Raw genomic sequence first — 26,226 nt, forward strand, 5'->3', positions numbered from 1 at the left:
TTTAACCCTTTGAGTTCCATGTCTCAGTGACCACCTTCAGTGAGTGCCTACACACAAACACACACCCCAAATAATGCCTGTACATGCCAAGCATTTGTAGTATATGCCATTCCATTTTGTACACGTTCCTCATAGCATTTTGGCATACAGCCAGGGTTTGCTAGGAAAGCATGATGAACAAAAACACAGCACATAAAGACACTGGATGCATTGAGTTATCTGTGCAGCAGCTTGCTATCCATTGAGCAAATAAGTAGTATCATGCCCTGCACATGAAACGGCTTTCATGCGCCTAGTTGTGGAAACATAAAAAAGTTTTATGTGCCACTTCCATCACCCATAGGTTCAAGGAAATTCTGACTCTATAGATTTTCCGTCGACAATTTACTTTCATTAGCTTAGTACAGATTAATTACCTTCAATTAATGTGATCTCATTCTAGAGCCATTTGTATGGAGTAAGAGGCTTAAATGTGCCAAACATAGGATACTTAGACTAGAGAGTCAGCAGGATAATTTGAACTATTCGGCAGTCATTAGATTATGGATGCTAGCGCTCATACTAAAAACTGACAGCGTTGTTCTCTCTTTAAATGTTTGACCTGTGTGCTGCCTTTGCTTCAAGGCCTGCCATCTGCAGTACGCATGGAGAAGTAAGAAAATGGTGACTGCAGTATAAAGAAACTTAGGAATACAGTGCGGAAGCAGTCGAGGGGACATTTCGTAGGTTTAAGTAGACACATAAACATCGCTGAAACTCTGCTGTGCGCCAACAGGCATTTAGGTTTGCGGTTAGGATTCCTTTGCAGGTAATAAATGGCCTGGGTAAAGAAATGAAGCAACAGCAGAAATTAAAATGGTGGAACAGTTGAAATTCAAGTACAAATAAAATTCTAACCATGTTTTACAGTGTTTATTGCTGTGTCACTGACGTCTGGTACATTGCCCATTACTGAGCATGAGTATTACACATGCGCATGAGTCTTACTGAGCACTATTGCAAAGTATTTCAAGCAAATAAATGCTTATTTTGCTTTAATTTTACGCCCATCTTTTGATATTAATGTTCGATAACTCTATGCAATCTGTGAAGGCATACAAAAACTTGGAACACTTTTCACTTCTTGGTCTAATGAAAGGTTTTCCTATTTCCTGTACAATTCCAAGCTGCAGAAACTGCTCCGACTTAGTGAAGGATGTGTTTGGTACTAGGGTAAAATTGGGCTTGCTTAAAAATATTGGTCAAGGCTTACAATTTTAATACAGAATTTGTTATTACAGGTACTTAATTGACCATAATTCTATGACAGGAATGCGATGCATTTTTGATATACACAAATTTTTGTGACACTGAATTTGGCTATGCCATTATGAAAATAAAAATTGTGGATTGTTTGTAAGTGACAAACTAAGAATACACCTTGGAACATATAGAGACAATTGCTTCTGTAACAACTATGGCAGGAAGTGTTGTATTGGAGTATCAGTTTTCTGATTTCTGAACCAATTGTGGACTGAACCAAACGACCTTTGATCCGTTGTGTGCAGAGTAGTTGGCATTTTCTAGAAGAAAAGTTGTAACTTGCCTGTTACTGGTAGACATGCCGAGACCAAGGAATGGTCACTTGGCGAAAACATTATCAAAAGATGGCATTTTCAGCAAATAGCTGTTAAAGATTCATTACATGGCTTCCAGGTTTACCATGTGTATGTGCATAACCAATACTGCCAAATGAAAGCTGTTCATTGTTGGCCTGATACTTTCATTGCCTGTTGGAATGCATAATGTGGAAAGATTAATATACTAGCTGCATGCTACCGATGAGATATTTTGCCTTTGTGTTGCTCTTCAAGCTTCTTACAAGTATTGAAAAATATTTTTAACCATGCATGCAAAAAGGCATGGCAGCAATAATGTTACATTATAGCATGCTGTTGTTCTGCCCCTTCAGCTTTCCACACAATTGTGCAGAACTGGATAGGTTTTGCACAGAATTGCACAGAAATGAGGTGTAAAACCACTACTCACCGAGTTAGACTCTGGAAGTACTAAAATGTGCACAAATTGTGTTTGTTAGAAGCTTACTTCATCCAAAAGACTGAGTGACCCACTCATGTAAATTTTTTCTATGTCCATGAAGAGACATTGCTGGCAGTGTACTCTCCTGATTTATACACACACATGCCGGTGACTTATTGGTTGCATGGCCAAGTGAGCCAATCACTATACAGCTTTAAGTTTTCTGTTGCTTAACAGTTGCTCTAGCTACACTTGAGAGCTACACGGGATGCAGAAAAACTTCATTTCAATGGAATTCAAGGGGCATCAAGAAACCATCAAACTTGTGTGAAACCTTGCCATCAACATGATTTCATAACTAGAGAGTTTTAGCTGAGTGCTTAGGGCCTGCTCCACTTTCGTAACAGTTTACACACAGCCGCTCGGTGGGAAAACTAGTGTGCTTGCTTGCAACACTCATGCACAGCCGCAGAACATGGAATGCTGTCTTCACTCTGCTACAGAGTCACTTCAGTTGAGCACAAGGGTGCGTCCACATAGGCTTCTTTGTTGTTTTGCACCCAAGGCGGCTGCACGTAGATGGTGCTTCGGGCAGACGCATTATAAAAAGTAGGAAACCAATGCTGTTCCCTGCACTGCCTCAGCACTTCAAATCTGAGTAGAGGGGGGCGTAAGCGATGCTTAGCTGAAATTGTCTACTGTGGAGTGACCTGAATAAGTTTGTTGTTCTCTTGACGTGCTCAATCAAACGGTGCATCACTTGACTTGCCTTTTGGTCCGAGTCTTTTCCAGATTCAACAATATGGAAAAGGGACCAACTGAAATGGGAGTTGTTATAATACTAAACAACTGCTCACACATTTTTTTTCATTGTTCAGCATGGGTACCCTAGTTACCTCCTTGTTACCGGCGACAAAGTGCACAAGGTCTAGCGTTTAATGCCCAAGATGAAGTGGGCTTAGCAGTAGGCAGACTTGTACGTAACCAATTGCATGTAATTAATTACTTGTAATCAATTACGTTTTTTGGTAATTTTGTACTTGAAGTTTACTTTGTTTACTCGGCAATGCTCCCTGTAATTCAATTACTTTTTCACTACTTTTACATCTAACCAGTTAAATTTTTGACGAAACAAGCTCTCACAGGCAGCACAGCTTTGAGTATACGTGAATTTGGTGGGAGCTAGAGCCCATGGGGATTAAAACGTACATGAGTTAATCCCAGAATTGGCCTTCACAATCACGGTCTTAGATCACCTGAACATGGCAGGCTTGCAGATTTGCATACTTCTTTTAGAAGCTTGACTTCTGAGCTTTTCCTACATAATAAATTTCTGAACCCATCTCCAAGAAGTAGTTATAGGTGACCTTCATAGGTGGTAAGAGCTGTTTCCGAACAATTTTTCGCTGAGTGCAGTCTATGACTTCTTTGATATAGACAGCAGTTTTTGGCAAGTAAACTCTTATGTTCTTTAAAACTGATGGTAGCGCTAAAAAGGAATGGACACACGAAGAAAAGACGACACGACGACGAAGAAACGCTACTGACAACTGGTTTTATTTTTCGCAAAAATTCTATATTTAAAAGTTTTAAAGAATGCGTCACCAACTAGCCCAGCACCAAGTTTTATTGAAACTCTTATGTCTCATCTGTTTTATATTATGTGACTCATATACACCTGATTTTGTTAATGTAACACACAAAACAGTATTTCTAGGGCTGAATAATATGCAGCAATGTATTAAATTACATTACAGAGTGGGACACTTTTTCAATGAATGAGAATTTTGGCTGGCATCTGTTACAAATCGTTGTTTAACAGAGCCCTAAACTACTTTTTATCGAAGTGGAGAAAGGCATTTGAAGTGAAAATAGGCTATTTCAGAAATACCTTGCCACAAAAAAATACTTCAATGTGTTGAGCAGAAGCAGAGTTATTGGCAATCAAACATGGCCTCCACTGTGCTCCCGTTCCTTTTTCACTGCCCTGCACTGGGAAGGCTACGGCGCAGTGGGGCGTGCCCACAACGCTTCGCCTTCTAAATGTCGCCGTGGCACACAGTTCAAATTTAATTTTGGATGTTAATGTAGACGCCATGACTTCCGCCTTTGGTGCCTACGACGTGCTAAACATAAACCAAAACGCAGCTGTCCTCGGCAAGCCGCAGTGCACTTAGCCAGTGGACTAGGAACGGGACCCTGTGACAGCCGCGGTATCTACAGCATGTAGCTGACTGCAACTTGATGTCAGCTGTGGGCCAACAGCAGCCGTCTAAGGGAATGACGAAATAGTGCATCTAGAAGAGAATGAGGACAAGGCCTTCTGTTGAAAAGAGAGCGTTTGAGAGAAAGGTGGCTTCGCGATTCGCCTGCGAGCTAGCAGCAAAACTTGGCTGAGATGTTCGTAGCGGCGTATGCTATCCGCAGACTATATTATTTCACCGAGCCCAAGGGGAGGTTCAGGGCCCTTAAGTATAAATGGCTATCAAGTGAGGGGCACCAAGAAAAGGTTCACCAGGTGTTAGCCGACAAATTGCAGTGACTCGAGAGCGATGGCAATTTTGGACGTTGATGCCAAGAGATCACTTAATGTGATTTTTCAATTTTCCACTGGCCTAGTCGTGAACCCCTTCCCCTAGCCCCGGCAACAATGAAGCAATGCACTTCTTAGAGAACCTAGACTCGAGCACCATGGCATTGAGTAACCACAATCGTTTGAGAAGGGCGTTTATACATTGCTACGCAGCCCCTCTCTCCAGTGCACATATTGAGCGAGTTTTCAGTGTCGCTGCATGTGTTCACAAGAAAAGGGGGGCTGTGGAGGATGCATTGAAAGAGCCAGGCCAGCTCATTCTATTTAATGTATTTGTGCAATGTTAATAAGTGTAGGGAGGAATGTAGCACTAAAATAGTGATTACTTTTCAGTAATTGCTTCAATTACTTTTGCAGGGCAGTAATTAGTAATTGCAATCAGTTACATCCTTGAAAGAAGTAATTGTATTGGTTACTTTTTTGCTGTAATGTGTACAAGTCTGGTGGTAGGACATTGTACCAGTGTTGGGAGTGCAGGACATTTTTTCTGCCTGGCACTGAAACCACTTGTGATTACAATGATTTTGTTGCAATGAAAATTAGCAATAACTGTGTGTTCATTCTGTTTGGTTTGGATGGCATCTTACATTATTTAAACCCTGCAATCCTGATGTGTGCTTTCAAATCCAAAATGTGCCAAGTGGCCAGCTCAAGTGAAAACGATCAATAAAAATACCTCAAGATTGCGCATATTTCTCCATGCTTGTAACTCATTTCATTTCATTTCATCATCGCAAAAGCTCTCCAACATAGAAAGGATCAATCATACGCTCTACACTGATTTCATCACAATCTGGTGCACCGGAGGAAGCGAAGGAGCTGTTGGATTAGGCTGTAGATCAAACAGAGATGTACCTTAAAAATACGGGGCTTAGATGCCCCCCGAGCAAGTCTGAGCTCCTCTACAGGCCAGTCAGGAGAGGTCCAAAACCTAGAGGCTGGAAACCGTTGTCTGAAATAAACATCAAACTCCACACTAAAAGCAGCTGTACCGTCCCCAGAGTAGACACCATTCAGGTCCTTGGCATGTTCATTGAATCCAATAGCAGTAACAATATGACGCTCGACAAGCTCACAGCCAAGACTGAGAACATGATCAGGCTCATCAACAGAGTCTCGAATAGGCGCGGAGGCTTAAAGGAAGACAACCTCCTCAGGTTGTTCCACGCCTTCCTCATGAGTCATATAGTTTATGTGGCAGCCATGCACAACTGGCATAACTCCGAGAAGAAACGATTAAACACGCTCATCAGAAAAAGTGTAAAAAAAGTACTAGGCATTCCGTTACGGGCGAGCACGGACCTCCTTATGCAACCAGGAGTGCACAACACATTGGACGAGATAATCGAGGCCCAGGAGTCAGCCCAACTATCCCGTTTATCCTGTACTCCAGCCAGAAAGAAGATCCTGGCGGTTCTTAGGATCAACCCTATCCTCGTGGAAGAGCGGAAATGTGCGATTTCAGAAGATCAAAGGAACAACATACGAGTTTCACTGTTTCCCCGTAATGTTCATCCTCAACACAACATAGACAGGCGCAGGGCAAGAGCCCTCGCCCTCCTCAAGCGTACCAAGGACGATCCCTATTCGGCATGTTTTGTCGACACGGCCCAATATGGACAGTCGTCTAACTTCGCCATTGCCCTCGTTGATGACAACGGACAGATAGTGAATGCGGCTTCCCTGAAGTGCTCAACACCAACCAGAGCGGAGCAGGTCGCAATTGCTATAGCACTCCTAGACAACAGCAGATCACAAATCTTCACTGATTCGAGATCGGCGGTCAGGGCTTTCACTTCAGGATCCATCGCTGAGGAGGCTCACAAGATTCTCAAGAACAAGATAATCTCTCCACACAACATCACATGGTTTCCGGCTCACCTCAACCCCCAGCTTGACTCCTTTCCCAATCTCAATGACATCGCCCACTCCCAAGCGCGTGCACTAACCCACCACGAGGGAGCAGGATCAAGCTCAGACTCCGGGGTTCTCGAATTTCGGGACACTCACTGCTTTCAGTGAAATTGCTACGCACTATCATCTGGGTAGGAGGACTTATCCTCCCCCTCACAGCAAACTGGCTAGACTTCTGGCGTCCACTTTACGCATGCTTCAGACTATGTGCTATCTAAACCTGTCCCTTTTCCACACGATCACTCCAAAGGCTTTTAGCTCTACTTGCCCTGACTGTGGGGCTGTTAGCAATCTCGCACACATGCTCTGGCGATGCCCCTCGTTACAGGGACCCAATCACATCACGGTGGAAGAATGAAGCTCTGCCATACAGGGCTCAGAACTTTCACGCCAAACTTGGGCTGTCCAGAGAGCCCACGATGTGGCGGTTAGGCTCGGCCTACCAGTCCCCACACGGGAGCGGCCCGCAGCTCTGCTCTAGGGCAAAGCTTCTCGGGACCTTGTAATTAAAGTTCTTTGTCTGTTTGTCTATCAGCCTGGTTACGCCCACTGCAAGGCAAAGGCCTCTCCCCTACTTCTCCAACTACCCCAGTCGTGTACTAATTGTGGCCATGTCATCCCTGCAAACTTCTTTTATCTCATCCGCCCACCTAACTTTCTGCCACCCCTGCTACGCTTCCCTTCCCTTGGAATCCAGTCCGTAACCCTTAATGACCATCGATTATCTTCCCACCTCATTACATGTCCTGCCCATGCCCATTTCTTTTTCTTGATTTCAACTAAGACGTCATTAACTCGCATTTGTTCCCTCACCTAATCTGCTCTTTTCTTATCCCTTAACGTTACACCCATCATTGTTCCTTCCATAGCTCGTTGTGTCGTCCTCAATTTAAGTAGAACCCTTTTCTTAAGCCTCCAGGTTTCTGCCCCGTACGTGAGTACTGGTAAAACACAGCTGTTATACACTTTTCTCTTGAGGGATAAGGGCAACCTGCTGTTCATGATCTGAGAATGCCTGCCAAGCGCACCCCAGCCCATTCTTATTCTTCTGACTATTTCAGTCTCATGATCCGGATCCGCGGTCACTACCTGTCCTAAGTAGATGTATTCCCTTACACTTCCAGTGCCTCACTACCTATCGCAAACTGCTGTTCTCTTCCGAGACTGTTAAACATTACTTTAGTTTTCTGCAGATTAATTTTTAGACCCACCCTTCTGCTTTGCCTATCCAGGTCAGTGAGCATGCATTGCAATTGGTCCCCTGAGTTGTTAAGCAAGGCAATATCATCAGCAAATCGCAAGTTGCTAAGGTATTCTCCATTAACTCTTATCCCCAATTCTTCCCAATCCAGGTCTCCGAATATCTCCTGTAAACACGCTGTGAATAGCATTGGAGAGATCGTATCCCTCTGCCTGACGCCTTTCTTTATTGGGATTTTGTTGCTTTCTTTATGGAGGACTACAGTGGCTGTGGAGCCACTATAGATATCTTTCAGTATTTTTACATATGGCTCGTCTACACCCTGATTCCGTAATGCCTCCATGACTGCTGAGGTTTCGACTGCATCAAACACTTTCTTGTAATCAATGAGAGCTATATATAAGGGTTGGTTATGTTCCGCACGTTTCTCTTGGCTGGTTCATGGCGATCACGTCCGGGTCACCAATTATTGGCATGCGCGAGGAAAGCAGAGACGAGGCGTGGTATCACCTGATTGATAGTGTGAATACGGACGCTTGTAGCTACATGTGTTCAAACTGTTGCAATAAAATGTTACAAGTGTTTTAAGCATAAAAAATAAGATGTGTCGACACTTAACAAGACATCATTATGCCTTACACGGATGACTGACCTCTTAGACTGGTGACATTATTATAGTGGGTCATAGCTATAATCATGTGCCGTTTTCTTTTGGTAGTAGAAAGCGCCTTCTGTGTCTCATTTGTGCTAGTGCATAGATGTTGAAAAGGCAGAATACTTCATGTACTGGCTGTTTCAGTGAATACATTAAATATTCTACAGAGTAGATATGGTGGTTATTTTTTGAGCAACAGATTATGTATGCCAATAGACATTAGGAAGCGTATACTAATTACTGGTCAATATCTTTATCTTCTAAAGTACCTCTCAATTTCTTTTTAATTATTTACTTGTGGCCAAGTGTTGCAATTTCAAGGTGTGTCAAATTGTGTCAAAGTGCTTTGGTATTGCACAAATTTTTTTCCCAGAAGGGCACTTCTAAAGCAGAGGTTTGTAAGACTATATGGGAAACCCTTGTATTTCAGTGCAAATCGATCCTGAAGTTTTGAGGACACAATGAACTTTCATTAAATGAATATCTTATTAGTAGCCATAATTCAATTTCCACTGTCTGCTAGCATTCATAGCAAGTTGCTGAAAAAGTAACCTGTCTCTTGTGCATCATTTCTGTGAATTACTGAAGTCTGTGCTGATAGTGGACGTGCTGTATGAATTTAAAGTTATTGTTTTTTGCATACTTTGCAATGTGCTAGGTAGGTGACATGCATTGCTTGTCATGTTAGCATGTCGTTCACTTTTTCTTCCCCTTCCCCCCGCCCCCCTTTCAAGTGATGGTAACTCTGGACAAAATAGCCCACTAAGGACCTTAAGAAAAAGATTTCAGTGAGTGACAACAGAAGCAAGCATCACAGATCAGTTCATGCTGCAAGTCCATCAACTGTTTGTACTTGACCATATCATTGCCTAAATCTAAATTGCATCACTATTAATTATTACTGCATGTGCATGACTTGATTTTTTCACATTCCCATTATCATGCATGCACGCATCACGGCATGATGACTTCTTATTGATAGCACTGGGCTCACCCAGTGCCTTGCATTCCATGAGGCCCACAGCTTCACAGCGCACAACGAACTTTCACTCCCTTTTGAGGGGAAATGGCACAAAATAACAGTATGTGAGAAGAGGGCACAACAGTGCTGTCTTCAAGATGCAAGATGCAAAAGGACAGCACTGTTGTCTACCCTTTTCTCGCCCGTTATTTTGCACTGTTTCTGCTCAAGTTGTGAACTAACCTGGCCAAGTATGTACGCTGCTATGCTCCCTTTTGTCACATATGTCTTCCTTTATTAAGTAAAGCAATGCTTCCTTTATTGCCCGCTAATCTCCTTCCTCCCTGATGGATTTCATCAAAGACCATGGAATAGTTAAGTTTCCCACAATGCTCCGAGACACTTATGATGCCCTCGCTCTCAGTTTCTTCCTCTATCATGACTATTTTGCTGTGATCAGTCGATTGGACATGCAGGCAATTAGTCAATTTCCATCTGCTGTGTTAAAATCCGATTATGTACATCACACTTGTATGCCATAAGAGTGAAAAATTATATTAGTCCATAAAATGTGTGTGAAGTTGTGCAAAGCTGGAACAAAAGGCACTGCTTTTACATCTGTTGAAAGCTTCTGGAGCTTTTCGTCCACGGAATTTAGTATTTCATGCAGACGGGGATATGGTTTGCTTCAAGCACAGTACAAGTGGCATGGAGCATTGAATTTGATGTGCTTTAAGTGTGTCCGTAATACAAATTATGAGTAGTGAAGTTTGTTGAAATGTGGTCAGTAGCATGCATGCACAGGAGATTGATCTTCAACTATCTCTCATTATATACTGTGCAGCATGCAGCTGCTGCATTCTCTTTTTAATCTGGAACTTAATTTTACCCCCAAACAAGTTTTAAGATTTCTTTCACCATAACTTTTCCTTAGTTAACATAGTATCTTGCTTGACCCTTCGCATACTTTCTGAGAAAGTAAACGGGAAGTGAGAATGATGTTGGTGTTTTTGTTAACATGCACGGTCATACTGCAACAACGTTACATGTCTTTAATGTAGAAAGTCTTTGGATATCAATACAAATTTAACATCACCACTACAAGGGTGGCATGACTTGGTACAGAGTAACAGTGATGCAGAAGCTGGGCTGGCTTGGAATCTGCTGTTGCAGCAATTTCATGTTGCTTCTTTGTTCCTAATACATAAAGATTACTACATATACTGATAGCTATATGCATAGTTTGAGAAGCCCTGTAGGAACATGTGGTAAATTAAATCAATTGACAAGTTTATGGAAATTCCCTGCTTCTGACTGCTCAACAACACCTTGTGCACGTGTGTGTGGTAATATTTGTGTTACAAATAGGATCGTTATATTAGGTATGAAGCTATACTCGGCTAGGAAAAGTCTGGTCGCGGGTTCGATTCTCAGTAGAAAAAAACAAATTCCAATGTTGGAGGAATAAACGAATGATCGTATGCGGAGCTGCGCACTAGCGCAACCACTGCGGTAGGCAGATGCAGCAGCTTGGCGACTAAAATTAACAAATTAATCAACGCTTGACATTAATGATTATTAACGTAGTTTAGAAGAATTTGCTCATCTTTAAACGTTTGACATAAGTGCCTACGCTTCTCGTTTAGACTGCCTTAAGAAAACAGCAAAGAAAAAAAAAGACTCGTAAAATTAGCAATCGCAATAGAGGTTGAGATCGCCGGAGCTACGAGATGGGCAATTAGCCGTATAACATTAAAGTGCTCGATCAATACTAGTTTAATGATCCGTGCAATGTGTTCCAACAGACCACTAACGAGGAAAATAAATTCACGAGAACCACTGCGGTGCAGTGCTCAGCAGCGCTTAATTTATGCCTACAAGGTCAAGAGCGGAGCGCACGCACACGCTCGGTGCGGAACGCGCCCCCTACGAAAGGAAACAAAAACGCCGTCCGATCCGAGAAGCGGGAGCGAAAAGCCTTCCTCTCTCCAGAATCTCTTGTCGCCGTGGGCGGCGGCCATATTGCTGGATGTTAGCCTTATATTTTGCTACTCTCCGGCCGCTAACCAGCGGTAACCAGCACAAACCTAAGAAAGCGTAACCACTGGAGTAGCCATCACCATCGAAAGGCACCGCTGCTTGAGGCATCGAGACGCGACCACGCGCTGCATCGCCCGATTTCTGGTGTCCGTCGCATCTCGAATAGCCGTAGAGCCGGGAAGACTGACTGTCCGTCAGCGACCGAATTCACATCGGAGCCGGCGGCCACTCGGCACCCAACGAAGCATCGGCGCCCCAGGCGCTCTGACACTCGAGTGAAAGCAGTGCTTGTGCGACGTAGGATTCGGGATTTGTGCTGGCGCGTGCAACACAAATTCCGCCGTAGACCCACGATTCTGACCTGGGATAATCGAGGTCTGCTAAGCCTAAATGTGTTGACTTTTGATCTGGATGCCGGCGCTGAGCAGATGGAGGTAAGCGGCCACTTTCCTGACTCTGCGGTCACCGTCGGTCTAATGATGCCCAGCGCCGCGCTCTCGTTGCATTCAGTCTGGGCGTTGCATTTGCAGGTCGTTTGTAAGCCTCCGGCGGCCTTCGCTATCGACGCAACGGAATTGTCTTTTTTTTTTTTTTCTGTGTGGAAATATTGGGAGTGCGAAGAGAACGTGGGTTTAGGTTCTTTTTTCTGCACGTCGCTTTCGCATAAAACAGCTGAGCGTGGTGCACGGGGTTTTTTTTTTTTACTTCATTCTATGCGCCCAGGCATGTAATGCGCCTTCGCCGATGAAGAAAAAAAAATGCGAAAGCTCGTGATAGGCGAAACAATAGTCGGATCGCCATGTTTGTCTTGTTTTTTTGTGCCTGTTTGCTTTTCATGTTCGCACGTCTCGCCGGTCCTGAGGAGGCGGCGCTAGGAGTGGGGGAGGGGCGTTGGAGGGGGAATTAGTAGTCATTGCAATTGGCGACGAGGACTTCGATCGAAAAAGACTGCGGATCGAAGACTGCGCCGGTGCTGCCGCTTTCGAAACCTACATAGAGTTTAGTGTTTCCGTCACAGGCGGATAGCGCGCAGTCACGTCCGTGGGCCTGATTGTCATTCGTAGCGTGTCGTTCCTTCGCGCGGCTGCAGTAGTTCCTCGCCGCCTGTAGCAGTTATTCATCTAATTCGTGTGGGGGAAGCAATTACGAAAGAAAGCAGAACTGGCGATTTTGAAGGAGCGTTCAGTTCTTCATTTACTTTCATTACACAATATCCAGAAGAGTTTATGAAGATGAAAGCTCAATTGGTGTTGCGGGGGAAAATGGGTATGTGTCGCCATCTACTCGTGCGCCGTCGTTTTCTCATAGCGATAGGCATTTTGATGTGTGTGTGTGTGTGTGTTTGACGACGGCAGGAGGTGTGTATGGTGGGGGGAGGGAATGAACTCGCCGGTTCCATGGGCATGGCTTGGGACATGTCTGCGCTGGGGAGGAGGAAGGAGCAGCGGCCCAGGCAGGCGCAGCAGTGTTGCCTTCCCCCCGCGTCGCTTATTCCCTTTCCTTCTCATTTCTTTTTTTATCGTGTACTGGCGCTCTCCCTTCTCGGCATCTCTTTGTTCGGTGCGATCCATGTGTTCTAAACCCAGCAGCTGTCGGAGTTGTACGTCTGCATTGAGTGTCTGCCCTAAGATGTTCCAGGCCATTGTTTTAGAGTCAACGTTACGTGTCGCAGCAGAGTCGCGCCAATCGCTGTTTAAGAAAGCAGCCGATGCGATCACGCTGTGCTGCATCTTCTAGAAGAGAGATTATAAGATCGCAGTAGACGGAATCTTAATCAATTACGGATTAATTATTGAGAATGTTTTCTTGCGCGCATCTAGTACTTACGGTTAAACGTGCGGTACGTGAAGCAGACCACTGCGAAAGAAAAAAAGATCAGAAAGGATTGCGCAATAAAAACAAAACAAAAATGTTCTCCCACGGCGGCGTTGTCCATCGCCGTCGTCGCAAGGCAGCTAGGTAGCAAAGAGAAAGAAGGGGCGGCAGACGAAAACCCGAGACGGTAATTAACGAAAAGTTCGCCATTTTGAAAACGACACGGCGCGTTGGGGCGCGATTGAGTTCTCGATTTGTTGTTGTTTTTTTGGCACATCTCTGCCTTCTTTTCAAAGTTTCTTTTGTTATTGCACTGTGATGAAAAATGTGAGTGGTCCGCAGAAGCGAGTGAGCCAGCCCGTTCCGGAGCGTCCGACCGACAGAGCGCCATCCAAGTAAGCCGATGGCTGCGATGCCTTTAATTGAAAGGTCGGCTCGTCAGCTAATTGTTTCGTTGAATGTTTTCTGCTGATTTCTCTGTCGTTTTCCTCGTGCGTTGTGTGCTACAAGGTCGCTGTGAATGGTTCGTCTACTGTTTGACATCGCTCTTGTGTTTTGGCGCGTTGTGGCCGTCCGTACGGCCGTTTTCTACGCGAAGTGCTCTGGCGCTGATAGAAATGACCGGTCGGGTCAGCGACCGACGACGGCTCGCCGTCCGCGTAAGCTTACGTTGTTGTCGTCAAGATTAAGATTTCTAACGCAGCATTTCCGGTATACTTGTAATATCTGGCTGGTGGTGCCTTTGGCACCGCGTGACTTCTACCACGCGTTGTTCAGTATTAAAAGCAGGCCCTGTACTGCATTTCATGCCAGGAGTCCGCCGGTTAATGATTCTTTCATGTTACGAGTAAGCTTTTTTCGCCTTACGACAAGGCTTCTGCGCCGAACGTGCGTGCGTGTCAATAGCTGCCGACAATGAGTCAAAAGCCGCAGTTTGTATTCTGTACTGAATAGCTCGTAATGACTTCGATTGCAGTGTACGTTCCAGGATTATGTAGTCGCGCATAAGCCACTTTCGATTCGCCTTTGCAGTTCCACTTGATCTTCAGAGGCCTTGTGCAGTTCGAACGTTTACGCTCCATTCGTGTCAAGCTTGTCTTCCCTGGAAGCAAACCGGTCAACTGTTTACTAAGTTCGTACAACATGAAAACAAAGAAAACTAAAATCTGGCAAGATGTCCGTGTCGTGAAGGAATCCAGAAGTCGTGGTGTCATCTCGCGCTTTCGCGTTTCCTACGTCGACCGCATTATTTGTCCGCCCTTTTATTTCTAGGGCGCTGGTAGCGCGCGCGGCAGCTGACGGTGCGAAGCGAGCACTGTGGTCGTGTTTTTGTCTCGCGGGCCGTCGCATCCACCGGCGACGTTTGCCCAACACGCTTGGGCGTAGTGCGTGACCTACAATTCGCTCAGGCCGCCGATTCGTTGCAGTTTCAGCGCCGCGCGGACACGGCGGAGGCCGCTTTTGCTGCTTGAGCGAGTACGGCTCGCACTGTTGGTTGCACTTCCGCCGACGCGAGTTGTTCAAGGGGACGCGATCGTTTGCGACCGCAGCACGACCGAGAGCAGTCGGCAATCGCGACAGGGATCCATGCGGTAGACAGCGTCGGAGTAGTAAACATGCCGCCTCTAATCTGTGACGCTTGCATGAGGTTGGCATGCTGGCAGACTGTTGTGTGAAGCCCTAGCCCACGGCATGACCATGGGGTGAAACACATGCGTACGGCTGTCGTTTCACGTCACATTACTGCCCGTAGGGCGCATGGGCTTGGGGTAGATGAGTGATGATGATGAGTGGTTTATTCTCTGAAACAGGGCGGCGGCGTGTGCTGCCATGCGTTAGGGTACTTTGGAAATATTGAACTGCTACTTTGATATCGTGGCAATATAACCTTATTTTGTATATGTGTGCCCACTATGTTATGGCTGGCTTTACACATCTTTATTCCGCGTCACCCTGCTCCCTCTCTACTCGTGGTTTTACTAATGTTCTAAATGGCTATTGCATGCGTTCGCCGTTCTCGTAGCTACATTTAGGTCTTAGTGCTTTACGAAAACTCCAGCATTGGGACAAAATGTGACGAATTCTCTCCGCAGCATTTTTGCATGCTACACATAGGTCACCTTCCTGGGTAAACCCCTTGTATTTGTGTTCTAAAATAACCGGGCCTAGCCTCAAAAACATTTCCAGAGCTCCTTGAACTGCCATAAAACGTCCACATTTTATATCGTTTAATTTTTCACCTACTCCACTCTGACTGAAGACAGTATCCTCTCACGAGTAGAATTAAAGAGGCTAGCATTCGGTTAGCTTACAACTTCGCTTTTTCATTAATAATTGCACTGCTTTCTTGTGGGAAGACCAAACTGCTAAGCACGATATGCAGTGATCTAGTCCCATCGTGCAAGGCGTTTGAACCGTGCTGCACTGAAGTTACATTCGACATTCAAATGGTTTTATTTTGGTTCCATGCATGTGATGTAGTGTGTGAAATCACAAAGGGGCATGCATACATTTTGCTCCCAGTGCAGTATTACTTCTTATTTAGTTAACGTTTGGAGCATATTGTATCGTTTTAGTTGGTTTAATGCAGTTCAGATTAGTTCAGCCTATAAGCAGATAATTAGAAGTGCCCACTCTAGTCATTATTGTTGTGAGAATAAAATAGACTACTAAAGTAAGAAACAGCAAGCAAAATCATAAAGGCACACTTGTTGCATATTGAATATAACTGCAGAGAGGGAACCTACTAGACCCCTTATCTGTTAATGTTATCCTTAGCTGTCAAGCCCTGCTGTGTGACTTAGCGACAGGCATGATGTCACTTTGGCTGTAGGCATTCCAGCCAGTAACTTTTAGCCACTCAGCGTGTTTGCTTTGTCTGACCACAGCACTGAAGCTGCAAGTGTGGCCTATTTTTTCTATTAGCAATGTATGTTGTGTGCCTTTCATTTAACGCTGTGCTCCTGGTACTTCCAGGTCATAAATGGCTTGTGCATTATCAGCACTGCATTCTTGACAGAAAAGTAGCAGAGTTCTGAAGACAGGAAATGCAAGCAAGACAGACGACTACTATTTTTTGGGGACAAGATGTGGCCAAAAGGGTGTAAACTTCTTTTTTTGTGTGTGTAAGGTTCGCCTTCACCAACTAGCAATGAGAACCAGAAAAAAAACCTTGCCTATTCGCCCTCTCAGTGATGCCAACAGAGGATTAGCAGTGCACGATGAGCGAAACCCCTTCCCCTTTCTGAAACACAAAGCCGACTCTTCCCCTCGATTTGCTGAAAAGAGCCATAGCTTTCGCTGCACTGCATGCTTGATCACCACATGGCAAGACGGAATATATAGATGTGATATCATCAAAATAATCTGTCCAAAATATGAGGGCCCCTGCTTGCAACATCCTCTCTTCTGTGATAAAATTCAGTAAATATATTTGGCCATGGCCTACTCCCTGTTACACACTACATGAGTACATGACTAGTGTTCTCTCTCTAGTTATTTCAACATGCCTGCAAATGCTCGCTAGAGAATGCACAAAGTTGTTCATGTGTATGTATCTGTTGAAAGGTGGCCCAGTGAATTATTATAGGTGCAGAACCTGCACGGTCACGCTATTGCTGGAAATGTATTCCTCATTCTGCTTGTACAAGCAAGAGATCTGTGTATAAAAGAAGGAACGTCTAATTCCCAATATTTTGAGTTTTATTATGCACTTCCATGGATACACTGCTCCTCTGAATCAAGCATTGTGTTTTTGGATGAAGAATGAATGCATGTCTTATAAGAAGCCAGAATGTCAGTTCCGTAAAACCCATTTTACAAAAGCAAACTCTCACTTGGTTCATGCAACAGCTAGAATGCTTTTATCAATAAGCCTTTTTAACATCCCTCTGACTGCAAATGCAATGCTTTTTTTTGTCTTTTTTTTAAGACACTTAACAAACTCAGCTTAGGTGTCTGGTTCAAAATTGTCTTGAAACAACAGGTTCTAGGGAGTTATTGTCTAGGAAATATAGCTGGCAAGTGACATGCATAGGTGTAGTGCTACATTAATGCAGTTAGAGATGCTTTACGATACTGTTAACAACCATGCGCGGGTGTTAATAAAATTTTTAAAAGATTTCGTATAGTGATGCCAATTGTTTACTTATGAACTCTTTCATGTTTTCACTCTAGAAAAGTGCATGTTTATACTGTTGAATGTTCTATACTCCATACACACACTTACTCCTTTCTGTAGTCCTACCTTTGAAGTTTACTGCTACCTTTTTGAGTAATTCTGTATGGGGCACAGGGTATTACACCTAAAGGTTATGCATAGTGGTAAAAGTGACGCGTAGCGCATGCTTTGTACTGATGGACTGTTGTGAGAAGTATTTATGATCAGGCAGAGGTACAGCAGAGCTTTGCTGTAGGAAACCACAGGAAATTGGTACCTACAGAGGTTATGGGCGAACATAGTGGTATGGCAAAAGGAAGCAATGTTTTCATTTGAACCTCTGCAGTCTGCAAGTAACGGTGGCAAAGTTTAGTGCCTCGGCAACATTCCCTGTTCAATCATTGCTGATTACTTCAAAACGTTTTGTCTTGCTGAGTTATGTTGGATTTGAGGATGGCACACATTAATTTGGAATACTAAACCTGGTGCAATAAGAATGTGAGAGTGTAAACAGTATTAATTGTTCAAGGGAATGATATAAGCACATGGTTTTTAAGAAAAATTGGGAATTTAGGTTTGTGACTGCAGTCTTACCATCTTTTAAATTATACTTTTCATGCAGCTGCATCATTTTTTATACATGTTATGGTATTGGGGAGTTTGCACATAGGTGAACTTCACGCACAAATTGCATGACATTAGCTCCTATTTTGGTGAGAGCTGCTTAGTATGTTGAGGGCAGAGCATTGGTTTATGCCTTTGTGGTTATGCTGTGGCTATCCTTGGGGCAGCACAACAGGGCAGAAAGCACGTAGACAGTTCTAATTCTGCAATTAAACTGCATTATTCTTACACTAGATTACACTAGATCTTCAGTACTCATTTATTTTTTGTAAGTCAACACCAATGATTTCACTAATAAAAATCAACTTGTTTCAAAATTTTGGAATGGTGCCAACAAGACAAAGGGAAAAAAGAAAGAAAAGCTAGCACTGTCTCTGAGCTGAATTTACTAAAAAAAAAAAAGCATTCTGATAAGCTCGCTTGGGAGTCAGCACTAGTATTATTTGTCTCCTCTGTCCTTCTTTCATTTTTTTTAACTGATAAGCACCTTCAAGATTAATTAGCCTTACTTGATGGTTGATATCTGCAAGCATTCTGTGGGCTCAGGTTGTGGAAGATTGTTGTGGAATAATGAGGGCTATGTAAAAGACAAGTATTACTACTGAAGCTCCCAGTCACACTTGTTTACCCATGCTGTGTTGTTATCACCTGTATAGCTTGCCTCCAAATGATTATTTGCAGATTGTACGACCAACTTAGGTTGCACGCAAGGAAATAGCAAGGCTGCAGATTACAGTAGAACACATTGTGGGGGCTGGCTGGCTCATAGCTTTCAAAAGTGCCTTGTCCTTTCTTCTTTCTTAGTGTGTTGTCTGTTGGCACCTAATCTTTTGAAAGCTGTGCATTACATGGGTAGAATGCAAACTACTTTGCACATTACTCCCATCCACAGTTTGCGGAGCATGCAACATTGAAGTAGTTAGAGCAAAATGTTTAGCCTAAAGTTGTATGATTTCTTTGGCTGTTTGGCAGATGTTGCAAATGTGAGAAAAGAACACAAAGGACAAGTCACTTGAAGTGCACAGACTTTTAGCTTTTACTTCTCCACTTCAGTTGCCTTGCCACTATGTGTACTATGCGTTACATTATGCCAGTATGCAAAAAAGGAATTGCATACTTCTTTTTTCTCTCTGAAATGTGGACCTATATTTGTAGTGAACTTCTGAAAATGTTACCATTAGACGCTCCTTGCACTGTGCAACTTTCTCTTCTCTTTGCATGTTTGCACGTGGAAAGAAGGGTATGCTGTTCTTTTGCTTTTCTTTTTGTATCTGTTCTAATTGAGAGCTCATTAGGTTATTCCAGTTACAGACTAGGAGAAACGCTGACCTCATTATTATCGTCAGCATCATTTATTGTCCCGTAAAGGCCCCTTGTGGTGTATTACGATGAACACCCTACGGCAACTTAGCCTGAGATGATGCTGTGTTGGTTTCCATGCATGAATGTTTTCTGGCATATGATACATACTTAAAACAATACTTTGTTTTGTATATGTGTTTTTAGCATGTGTCGTGCAGTTTTCCAGCATGGTTGATGCTATTCTGGATTAAGCAAACATTAAGCTCAAAAGCGTGGCAGTTTGGGCGAGTTCATATGTCATGACCTTTTTTAGGCTTGTAGCGCAGCTCAGAAAAAGCAAAAAGGAAGGTGGAAGGGGTCATGAAAAGGAATGGAGAACAGAGTGAGTGACAAGCCTAAAAAAGTCATAACATTAAGCTGTATATAAACAGCATGTCATGATATGTAGTGCAGTAGTCAACATCAGCTTCGATAGCTAGGCAAATCTGACATACTTAGTGTCGCTCATGAACTATGCAGCACTTGCATGGGTTGTAAGGGTTCTTGCAGACTGAACCTGACTGCTGCAAAGTTTAGCTCATAGAAACTATTTCATATCGGATTTAACAGGCATGATCTAATAAAAGCACCTGTGCCTGTTGCAGGGTGGTGGTATGGAGGCAGTTGTTCACTGGTAGTAAAAGTGACTGCTGCCAATAGGCTAAAATCATGGAGACCAACCCATTTTTTCGAGGGATCCTCGGCCAGGCTCTTCCACGACCTCTTCTCAGGCCACCGCCTGAGCCAAGGTGGGCAGCATTTCTGTCTCATTTGTGCTCATTTGTTGATGACAGAGCTTCATATCCCTGTGTGTGTGTGTGTGTGTGTGTGTGTGTGTGTGTGTGTGTGTGTGTTTCCTGTTCATTGTTCGGCAATTATTTGGCACTGAAGTGTATGCTGGGTAGCATGTTATGTATAGACTGCTTCAAACTGAGCACACAAGACCAATACTGCGATACAAACGTAAAAATGGCGAGGGCACACTTGCATTTGTAGTATAGTTGTGCTTTTGGTGGACTGGCACAAACCTTAGCACCACGCTGTAGTGCTAGAGTACTCTGTGAAACAGAGTGAACACGTGCGCCAGCTGCCATGCGGGCACTGCAGTGTCGCATACATGCCCTCACCAACTGCACACACATTCATAATGCCTTTTGCTGCACAGCCCCTGTGCTATTATGAAGCATCGTTTTTCAATCTCATGCGCAGATAACTATTGAATGTTGTATCAAGTCAATGAAGGTGCACTTTCCATTCTTGGCATTGCACATACAAACGAAACACAGGAAAGAATGCAGGACAAGCAGTGGGCCTTTAGTTTATGTGTGCGCTGCCCAAGAATGGATAGCTTCCAACTCGCCTACTTTTCAATCCTTCTGCAGGTGCACTTTGATAGCAAACTCAAAGGCGGCAGTTAATTTGAGCCTCAGAAAATGTTTTAGCACAATTTCGCATCTCCTGTGAAGCCTAGAGAAAATTATTCTGACCATGCTTATAACTATAGTCTATTGTTTGAATGTGGCGTAAAGTATTTTCTCTTTGCTGTTGCAACAAAACTTGTTCTTCAAGAATACGTAAAAGAGAGCGACTTCTTTTCTGTTCTATACTGGCTTAATGATAATGTTGCCCATGTGGCTTGAAACTGCTGCTTGGTCAATCAGTCAGTCTTGTGTTCGCTGATGGTTGAACCCAGTTAGTGAACTGTAGCATTGTTCACAACTACTTTTGTTGTTACAAAATGAGTGCTCTCATTTGACATAGTATACATCCTGTGTCAAAGCTGTCAGAGCAGACCACTTTTGAAGCCTCATGAAATTCCTTTTGCCAATCAATTTTGTGGAAGCTTGCAAGGTGGAGGAATGTTCATAAAATGGAAAATTGTCATCCACGCATATGAGTTCCCATTGTAGTGTCTTGCTACTGTTGGGTGTATGAAAATTTTCCAATTCATGAATCTCTTTTACCGAGTGTATGTAAAGAAGCACACTGGACTGTAACATACTGCTGTACTCTTGTTAACCAAGTGCTTGTTAATGTTTACGATAGCAGAATTGTTGAGCTTCTTGTGCTGATGAAAATGAAAAACAGGGGCATGTGATTGTCAGGAAAAAAAAAAGTTTGTGTGGCCATAATTAAGGCTACACTTGTCAAGGACTCAAATAATTATGCTGCTAGAACATGTATGCTGGTGCAATGAGCATTGTATTGCATCAAGTTTGGGTATCAGTTCAAGTTAAAAAGTTGTACGTCGCATGCAGCACCCTGTAATGCTGGATTTTGCCAATTCACGACACATACTTCGAGGGTATAATACTTTAACGAGGATATCTTGATGCACGAACGTTGACTGTTGCCCATTTTTTAAACAAACCCAAGCTTTTGGTGTTGACATGCAGTCTATAAGTTATTGGAAGCTGACAGCCATGTTACTAGCTATATTTCAGAGCATGCAGATTCAGTGAAAGAGCTCTCATAGCATGGGATTGAGGAGTAAGCCAGAGTTACATAAAAATTCACTTAGCTCGCATCATTACACCAGCCATAAGATGTCTCGAAGTACTGCTTCGCACTATAGTTAATATATTGGCCATCTTTTCTCTACTTTAGAAGTTCTGGCAACCAAAGTATGTTTTTGACGAGTTGAATGACACACTGATGAATCTCTCCTCTTCCTTGTGATAAACTCTGTTGCTTATCTAATGGCCCTCTGTGTTGCTTGATGCATATCTACCGTAATACTGAAACCTTGTCCTGCGGTAGTTAGTGGAAAGTGCGGAATACACATACTAAACAAAGAGTAAATGCACACAGTGCACATTTTTTCTTCTTTTTTGAGTGTATGCATTCAAAATCCTGAAATTGAAAGATAATATTGGCTCTTTTTCTTTTAAGACAGGAAGTCTTTTGGGGCAAACATGTCCCGTGTAGTGCTTTGACATTTTATTCCATTTTCTATGTTGGATTGAAGGGTTACAGCGCTCACTTGTGCCTTTCCTATGCAGGAGACGCCATGAACGGCCTGAGCCTTCCGCCATTGCCTTGGACACGATGGAAGTGGAAGATCTTTCTATTAAGTGAGTGTCTGCTCCCTCCTCCAGCTGTTTTCATTGCCCTAAGTTTCCATTTCTTTATGTTTTACCTGTGCATTTGCATGCTGTGACACGCTATTGCATTATCAAAGTTGGCCTTCATGAGCCAAAATACAAAGCGTGGATCCGTGGAAAGGGATGGTTTATATATATTTTATATTAAATTAAGTTCTAGGATTAGACATGCCAAAACCATGATATGGTTATGAATCAGGCCGTAGTGGGGGCTCCGGATTAATTTTGACGATCTGGGGTTCTTTAGCATGCATCCAGTGCGTGGCACACAGGCGCTTTTGCGCTGCACTTCAAGTAATCCAGCCTAAAATGCATGAAGAGCAGTAGGCCCCAAAAACAACTATCTGTTAAAGTGTACAATAGCTGGTGTCCAAAACCATGCTCCAGAGACAACTCCGTCCGAGTAACAACAGCTTGAAGGCTATACTTTTGCTGGCTGTGTGTACCGGAAGCAATTTCAAGAACCAAAAGCATGTGATTGCTGCCATATTTTGGACACCACTTATAAGACAAGAGAAATAATTTGGCCAAAGCAATTTCTTTGTAATGGAAATTCACTGTCCAAGCTTTCATCTGGAGGTCTGTCTAAAGTTGGTGAATTGTAGCTGTCTGAAGAAAGCGGCGTCTACGGGAAATGACAGCAGTCTTCGTGGCCTTTCTTTTTACACAGTGGTATGTCAATATTAATTTGAGCCACTGTGTCTCTGACCATACAGGAAAGAGCCTGTGCCAGCAGTGGCGCCCGTGCCAGTAACACCCTCACCGGAAGTGGTGCGCAGCTCCGGAGGGCGGCGTAAGGCAGGCTTAGGACCACAGCGGCTTGGTCCTGACGATATCATTGTGCTCTCGGATGAGGAGAACAGCCGCCTCAATGGACACCGGCTTGTCAACGGAGCCACTGGCAGCAGTGGCTGGCAGATGCAGCCTCCCCCGCTACCGCCTCAGACACCACTTTCCCAGCAAGAACTGGCTGCTCGCAGGGCACTGGTGCGAAGTCTGCGCCAGGAGTTGCGCAATGAGGAGATGAAGCTGGTGCTGCTCAAGAAGGTCAGTGTGTGCTTCTGCACGAAATACAGTTGACTCAGTGGAGCACCACTTTTAAATTGAAGTATTATTTCCCTACCTCCCCCCAGTTGTTGCATAACTGGGTTAATCAGTTGCTTTCACACCTTAAAGAGTCCCCAAACCACATTTTATTGAAGGCGAGAAATGCATTTGAAGTTGGGCAATTTCATGAATACTTTGCCACAAAAAGTAATTCAATGCATTCAGCAGAAGCAGAGTTGATGGCAATCAAACACCCCTTTCGCAGTGCTTCCGCTCCTTCTTGAATGACTTGCACGGCGAAGGCTACAGCAGAGCGAAGCTTGCCTCCAACACTCTGCTTACCGAATGTCACCGGGGCGCGCAGTTCTAATTTGGATTCGGATGTTCACATAGGTGCCACTACAGTCGACCAATAATTCTGACTCCACGGGGAACGTAAATAAGTACAAACTATCAAATGTCCAAAAAAATGTACGTATACAAAAACGATAATTTTATTTACATTTTAAGACCCCTGTGCAAGGAATAATTGGTCGATTCATTGCTGCACACACTTCCGGTTATGTGCAACCAAGTACACCTGCATTTCTGCCAGTTTTGTGCTGTTGCTGTACGCCCATGCAAGGACTGCAAAAGTTTGAGTCAGGTCTGCATGCGACGGCTCCGGCGTGTACGTCACATCATCATCATCATCCGAAGCAAACAAAAAATAACAAACGATAGTACGGTGCAAAAAAAAGGACTCCTGATTTCACTGCCCGCCGCACCTGGACAGTGGGGGAGTGCACCCACGTTGGCCGCCATTGTTGCCAGCTGAGTATGCCGTCGTCTGCTCTCTATACAACGACGCAGCAGTTGTAGCAGGAAAACACAGGCTTGTGCACCGCAGTGTGTAAGAACTGGATTGTGCATTGCAGAGGTAGACCATTGCAACAGTCGCAACTCCAACAAAAATAGGAAAAGTGGGAAGACCACACATTGTGCGCATGGCCGATGAACAAGCCAAGCACGAGAAGAAGCGCGAGTTGCCACTTCCTTGGTGTTTCACTGGGGCTAATTCCAAATTCAAGAGTGCTTCCTGACGCATAGTTTGGCCATAGTTCAGTCTGTAATCGACAGCTTCGCTGGATAATTCGCCACCATATAAATGGTTTGGCCCAAAATTTTAAACTGCATCAATAAATATACGCAGTAACAGCACAAAAGAGCGCACCGATTCCAACACCCTTCTTGATTGATTTCGGCTCTTGGCCAATGCCAGCTACGTATGGGAACCTGCTATATTATGAGATAAAGCATCCAGTAAAGAGTTATGAGCAGGCTTCTACATATTGAAAAGAAAGCCTCTGAGATAAAGGTGACTTAGAGCTCTGCTTGCAAGCTCCATGCGTTGCACACGACTGCAAAATTTGGCTGAGGTGTTCACAGCAGTGCATGCTATCCGTGAATTGTTTTTTCACCAAGCCTGAGGGGTGGTTCAGACCCCTTCAATCGCTCAGTACAAGCTGTCGCTAAATAAAAGAATTGCCATGTCTAATGGTGGAAATCATATCCAGATCCCCAGCATATCGGCAGCAGGCGAGTAAGATAGGTGCAAAAGCCTCCTTCCAGAATTTGCATAAAGCTTATCACTCTTCAAAAACATTTGAGTGAATGAGACCCGTTGGGTTCTGTGAACTTTCCTGTGTGTGGATCAATTGGTCCACGACTGCCAAAAGTTGGCTGCTTTTCCAATAGGTTCCATGCTGCCTGTTAGTCTGAATGTCGCATGTATGCCATAGGTGCGTCAGAGTCAACTGCTGCAAAGGCAAGAGCCAGCGCGACCTGCCCAACCGGTGGCGCCACCAAGCTTGCCATCAGCACGAGCGTCAACGGTGGTGCCGACGGCGGCACCTCCGTTGGCACCCCCGCCTCGAAGTGCCCCGACTGTGGTGGCCAATCCTGGCCAGAGCCTTGGAGCTTCGGGCAAGATGGCACTGAGCAACCATCATCACCACCACCATCACCACCACCATCATCACCACCACCACCAGCAACAGCAGCACCAACATCATCAGCCGCCGCAGACACATCAGGGGTCCAATAGCCGAGCCACACCCGACCTGGTGGGCATCAACGCCAGGGTGAGTACAGGCAAGAGGGGCCACCCATTCCTAATGGGCGGCTCTCTTTCCCTCTGTTCTTATTTTCTTTCTATATTTGTAACCTCTTCAGCCAAGCAGTGATTGACAGTTGCTAAATCATTCAAAATTACGAATTACAGAAAAGAGACTTCATGGCAGTAAATGGTGGCCTTTTCTGAGACAATCCTAGACAAAGGTTTTAAAAATGTCTCTTTGGAACCAACAAGTACAAGAGTGCCAAATGAAATTGAACAAGGCATGCCACAGCTTAGCAACACAGACTTTATAGGGTTAGTGCACTGGTTAGCAAAGTAGCGAGGTTTGTTTGGCTGCGTGGTTCGCTTCCTGTTGCATTTCTGATGCTCCATACCTCTGGGTAGTGAGTACAAGAGTCAATTTCAGTCCCCAGGGCATTCAAAATTATTGCATGCCACGGAGACTACATCAGCTTGGTAGTCGCGGCCAGTCTAGCCCGTGTACTTTGGCAAAGTCTGTACACATATTCCTCTTGATAGGTGCTTGCCACTTGATTCTTGACATGTCACTGGCTGTTGTGCATGCGTCTCTTTTTTTGCTATGGTGGCCGTGGCTGTGCAATTGGCTATATGCATGGCTGAGTGCATGCGCAGC

At 44.2% G+C, this 26,226-nt stretch overlaps 1 protein-coding gene across 4 annotated transcripts in view; it reads left to right on the forward strand.

Moving 5' to 3' along the window:
• The first annotated feature begins 11,250 nt into the window (after positions 1-11,250).
• The window catches only part of LOC135909581 (transcriptional repressor p66-beta-like), a 29,689-nt gene continuing 14,713 nt past the window's right edge, over positions 11,251-26,226 (forward strand). Inside the window, exons 1-5 of one of the 4 annotated variants that reach the window (XM_065441558.1) lie at positions 11,251-11,817; positions 19,928-20,071; positions 22,325-22,396; positions 23,143-23,473; positions 25,255-25,596. In XM_065441558.1, the coding sequence (XP_065297630.1) occupies positions 19,992-20,071; positions 22,325-22,396; positions 23,143-23,473; positions 25,255-25,596 (825 nt within the window). In that variant the 5' untranslated portion in view covers positions 11,251-11,817; positions 19,928-19,991. Of the gene's footprint in view, positions 11,818-13,398; positions 13,722-19,927; positions 20,072-22,324; positions 22,397-23,142; positions 23,474-25,254; positions 25,597-26,226 lie in introns of those variants that run through there. The other 3 variants (XM_065441566.2, XM_065441562.2, XM_065441571.2) reach the window with 3 other exon arrangements.

The sequence above is a fragment of the Dermacentor albipictus genome, chromosome 1 (assembly GCF_038994185.2).
Source record: "Dermacentor albipictus isolate Rhodes 1998 colony chromosome 1, USDA_Dalb.pri_finalv2, whole genome shotgun sequence".
Taxonomy (NCBI): Eukaryota; Metazoa; Arthropoda; class Arachnida; order Ixodida; family Ixodidae; genus Dermacentor; species Dermacentor albipictus.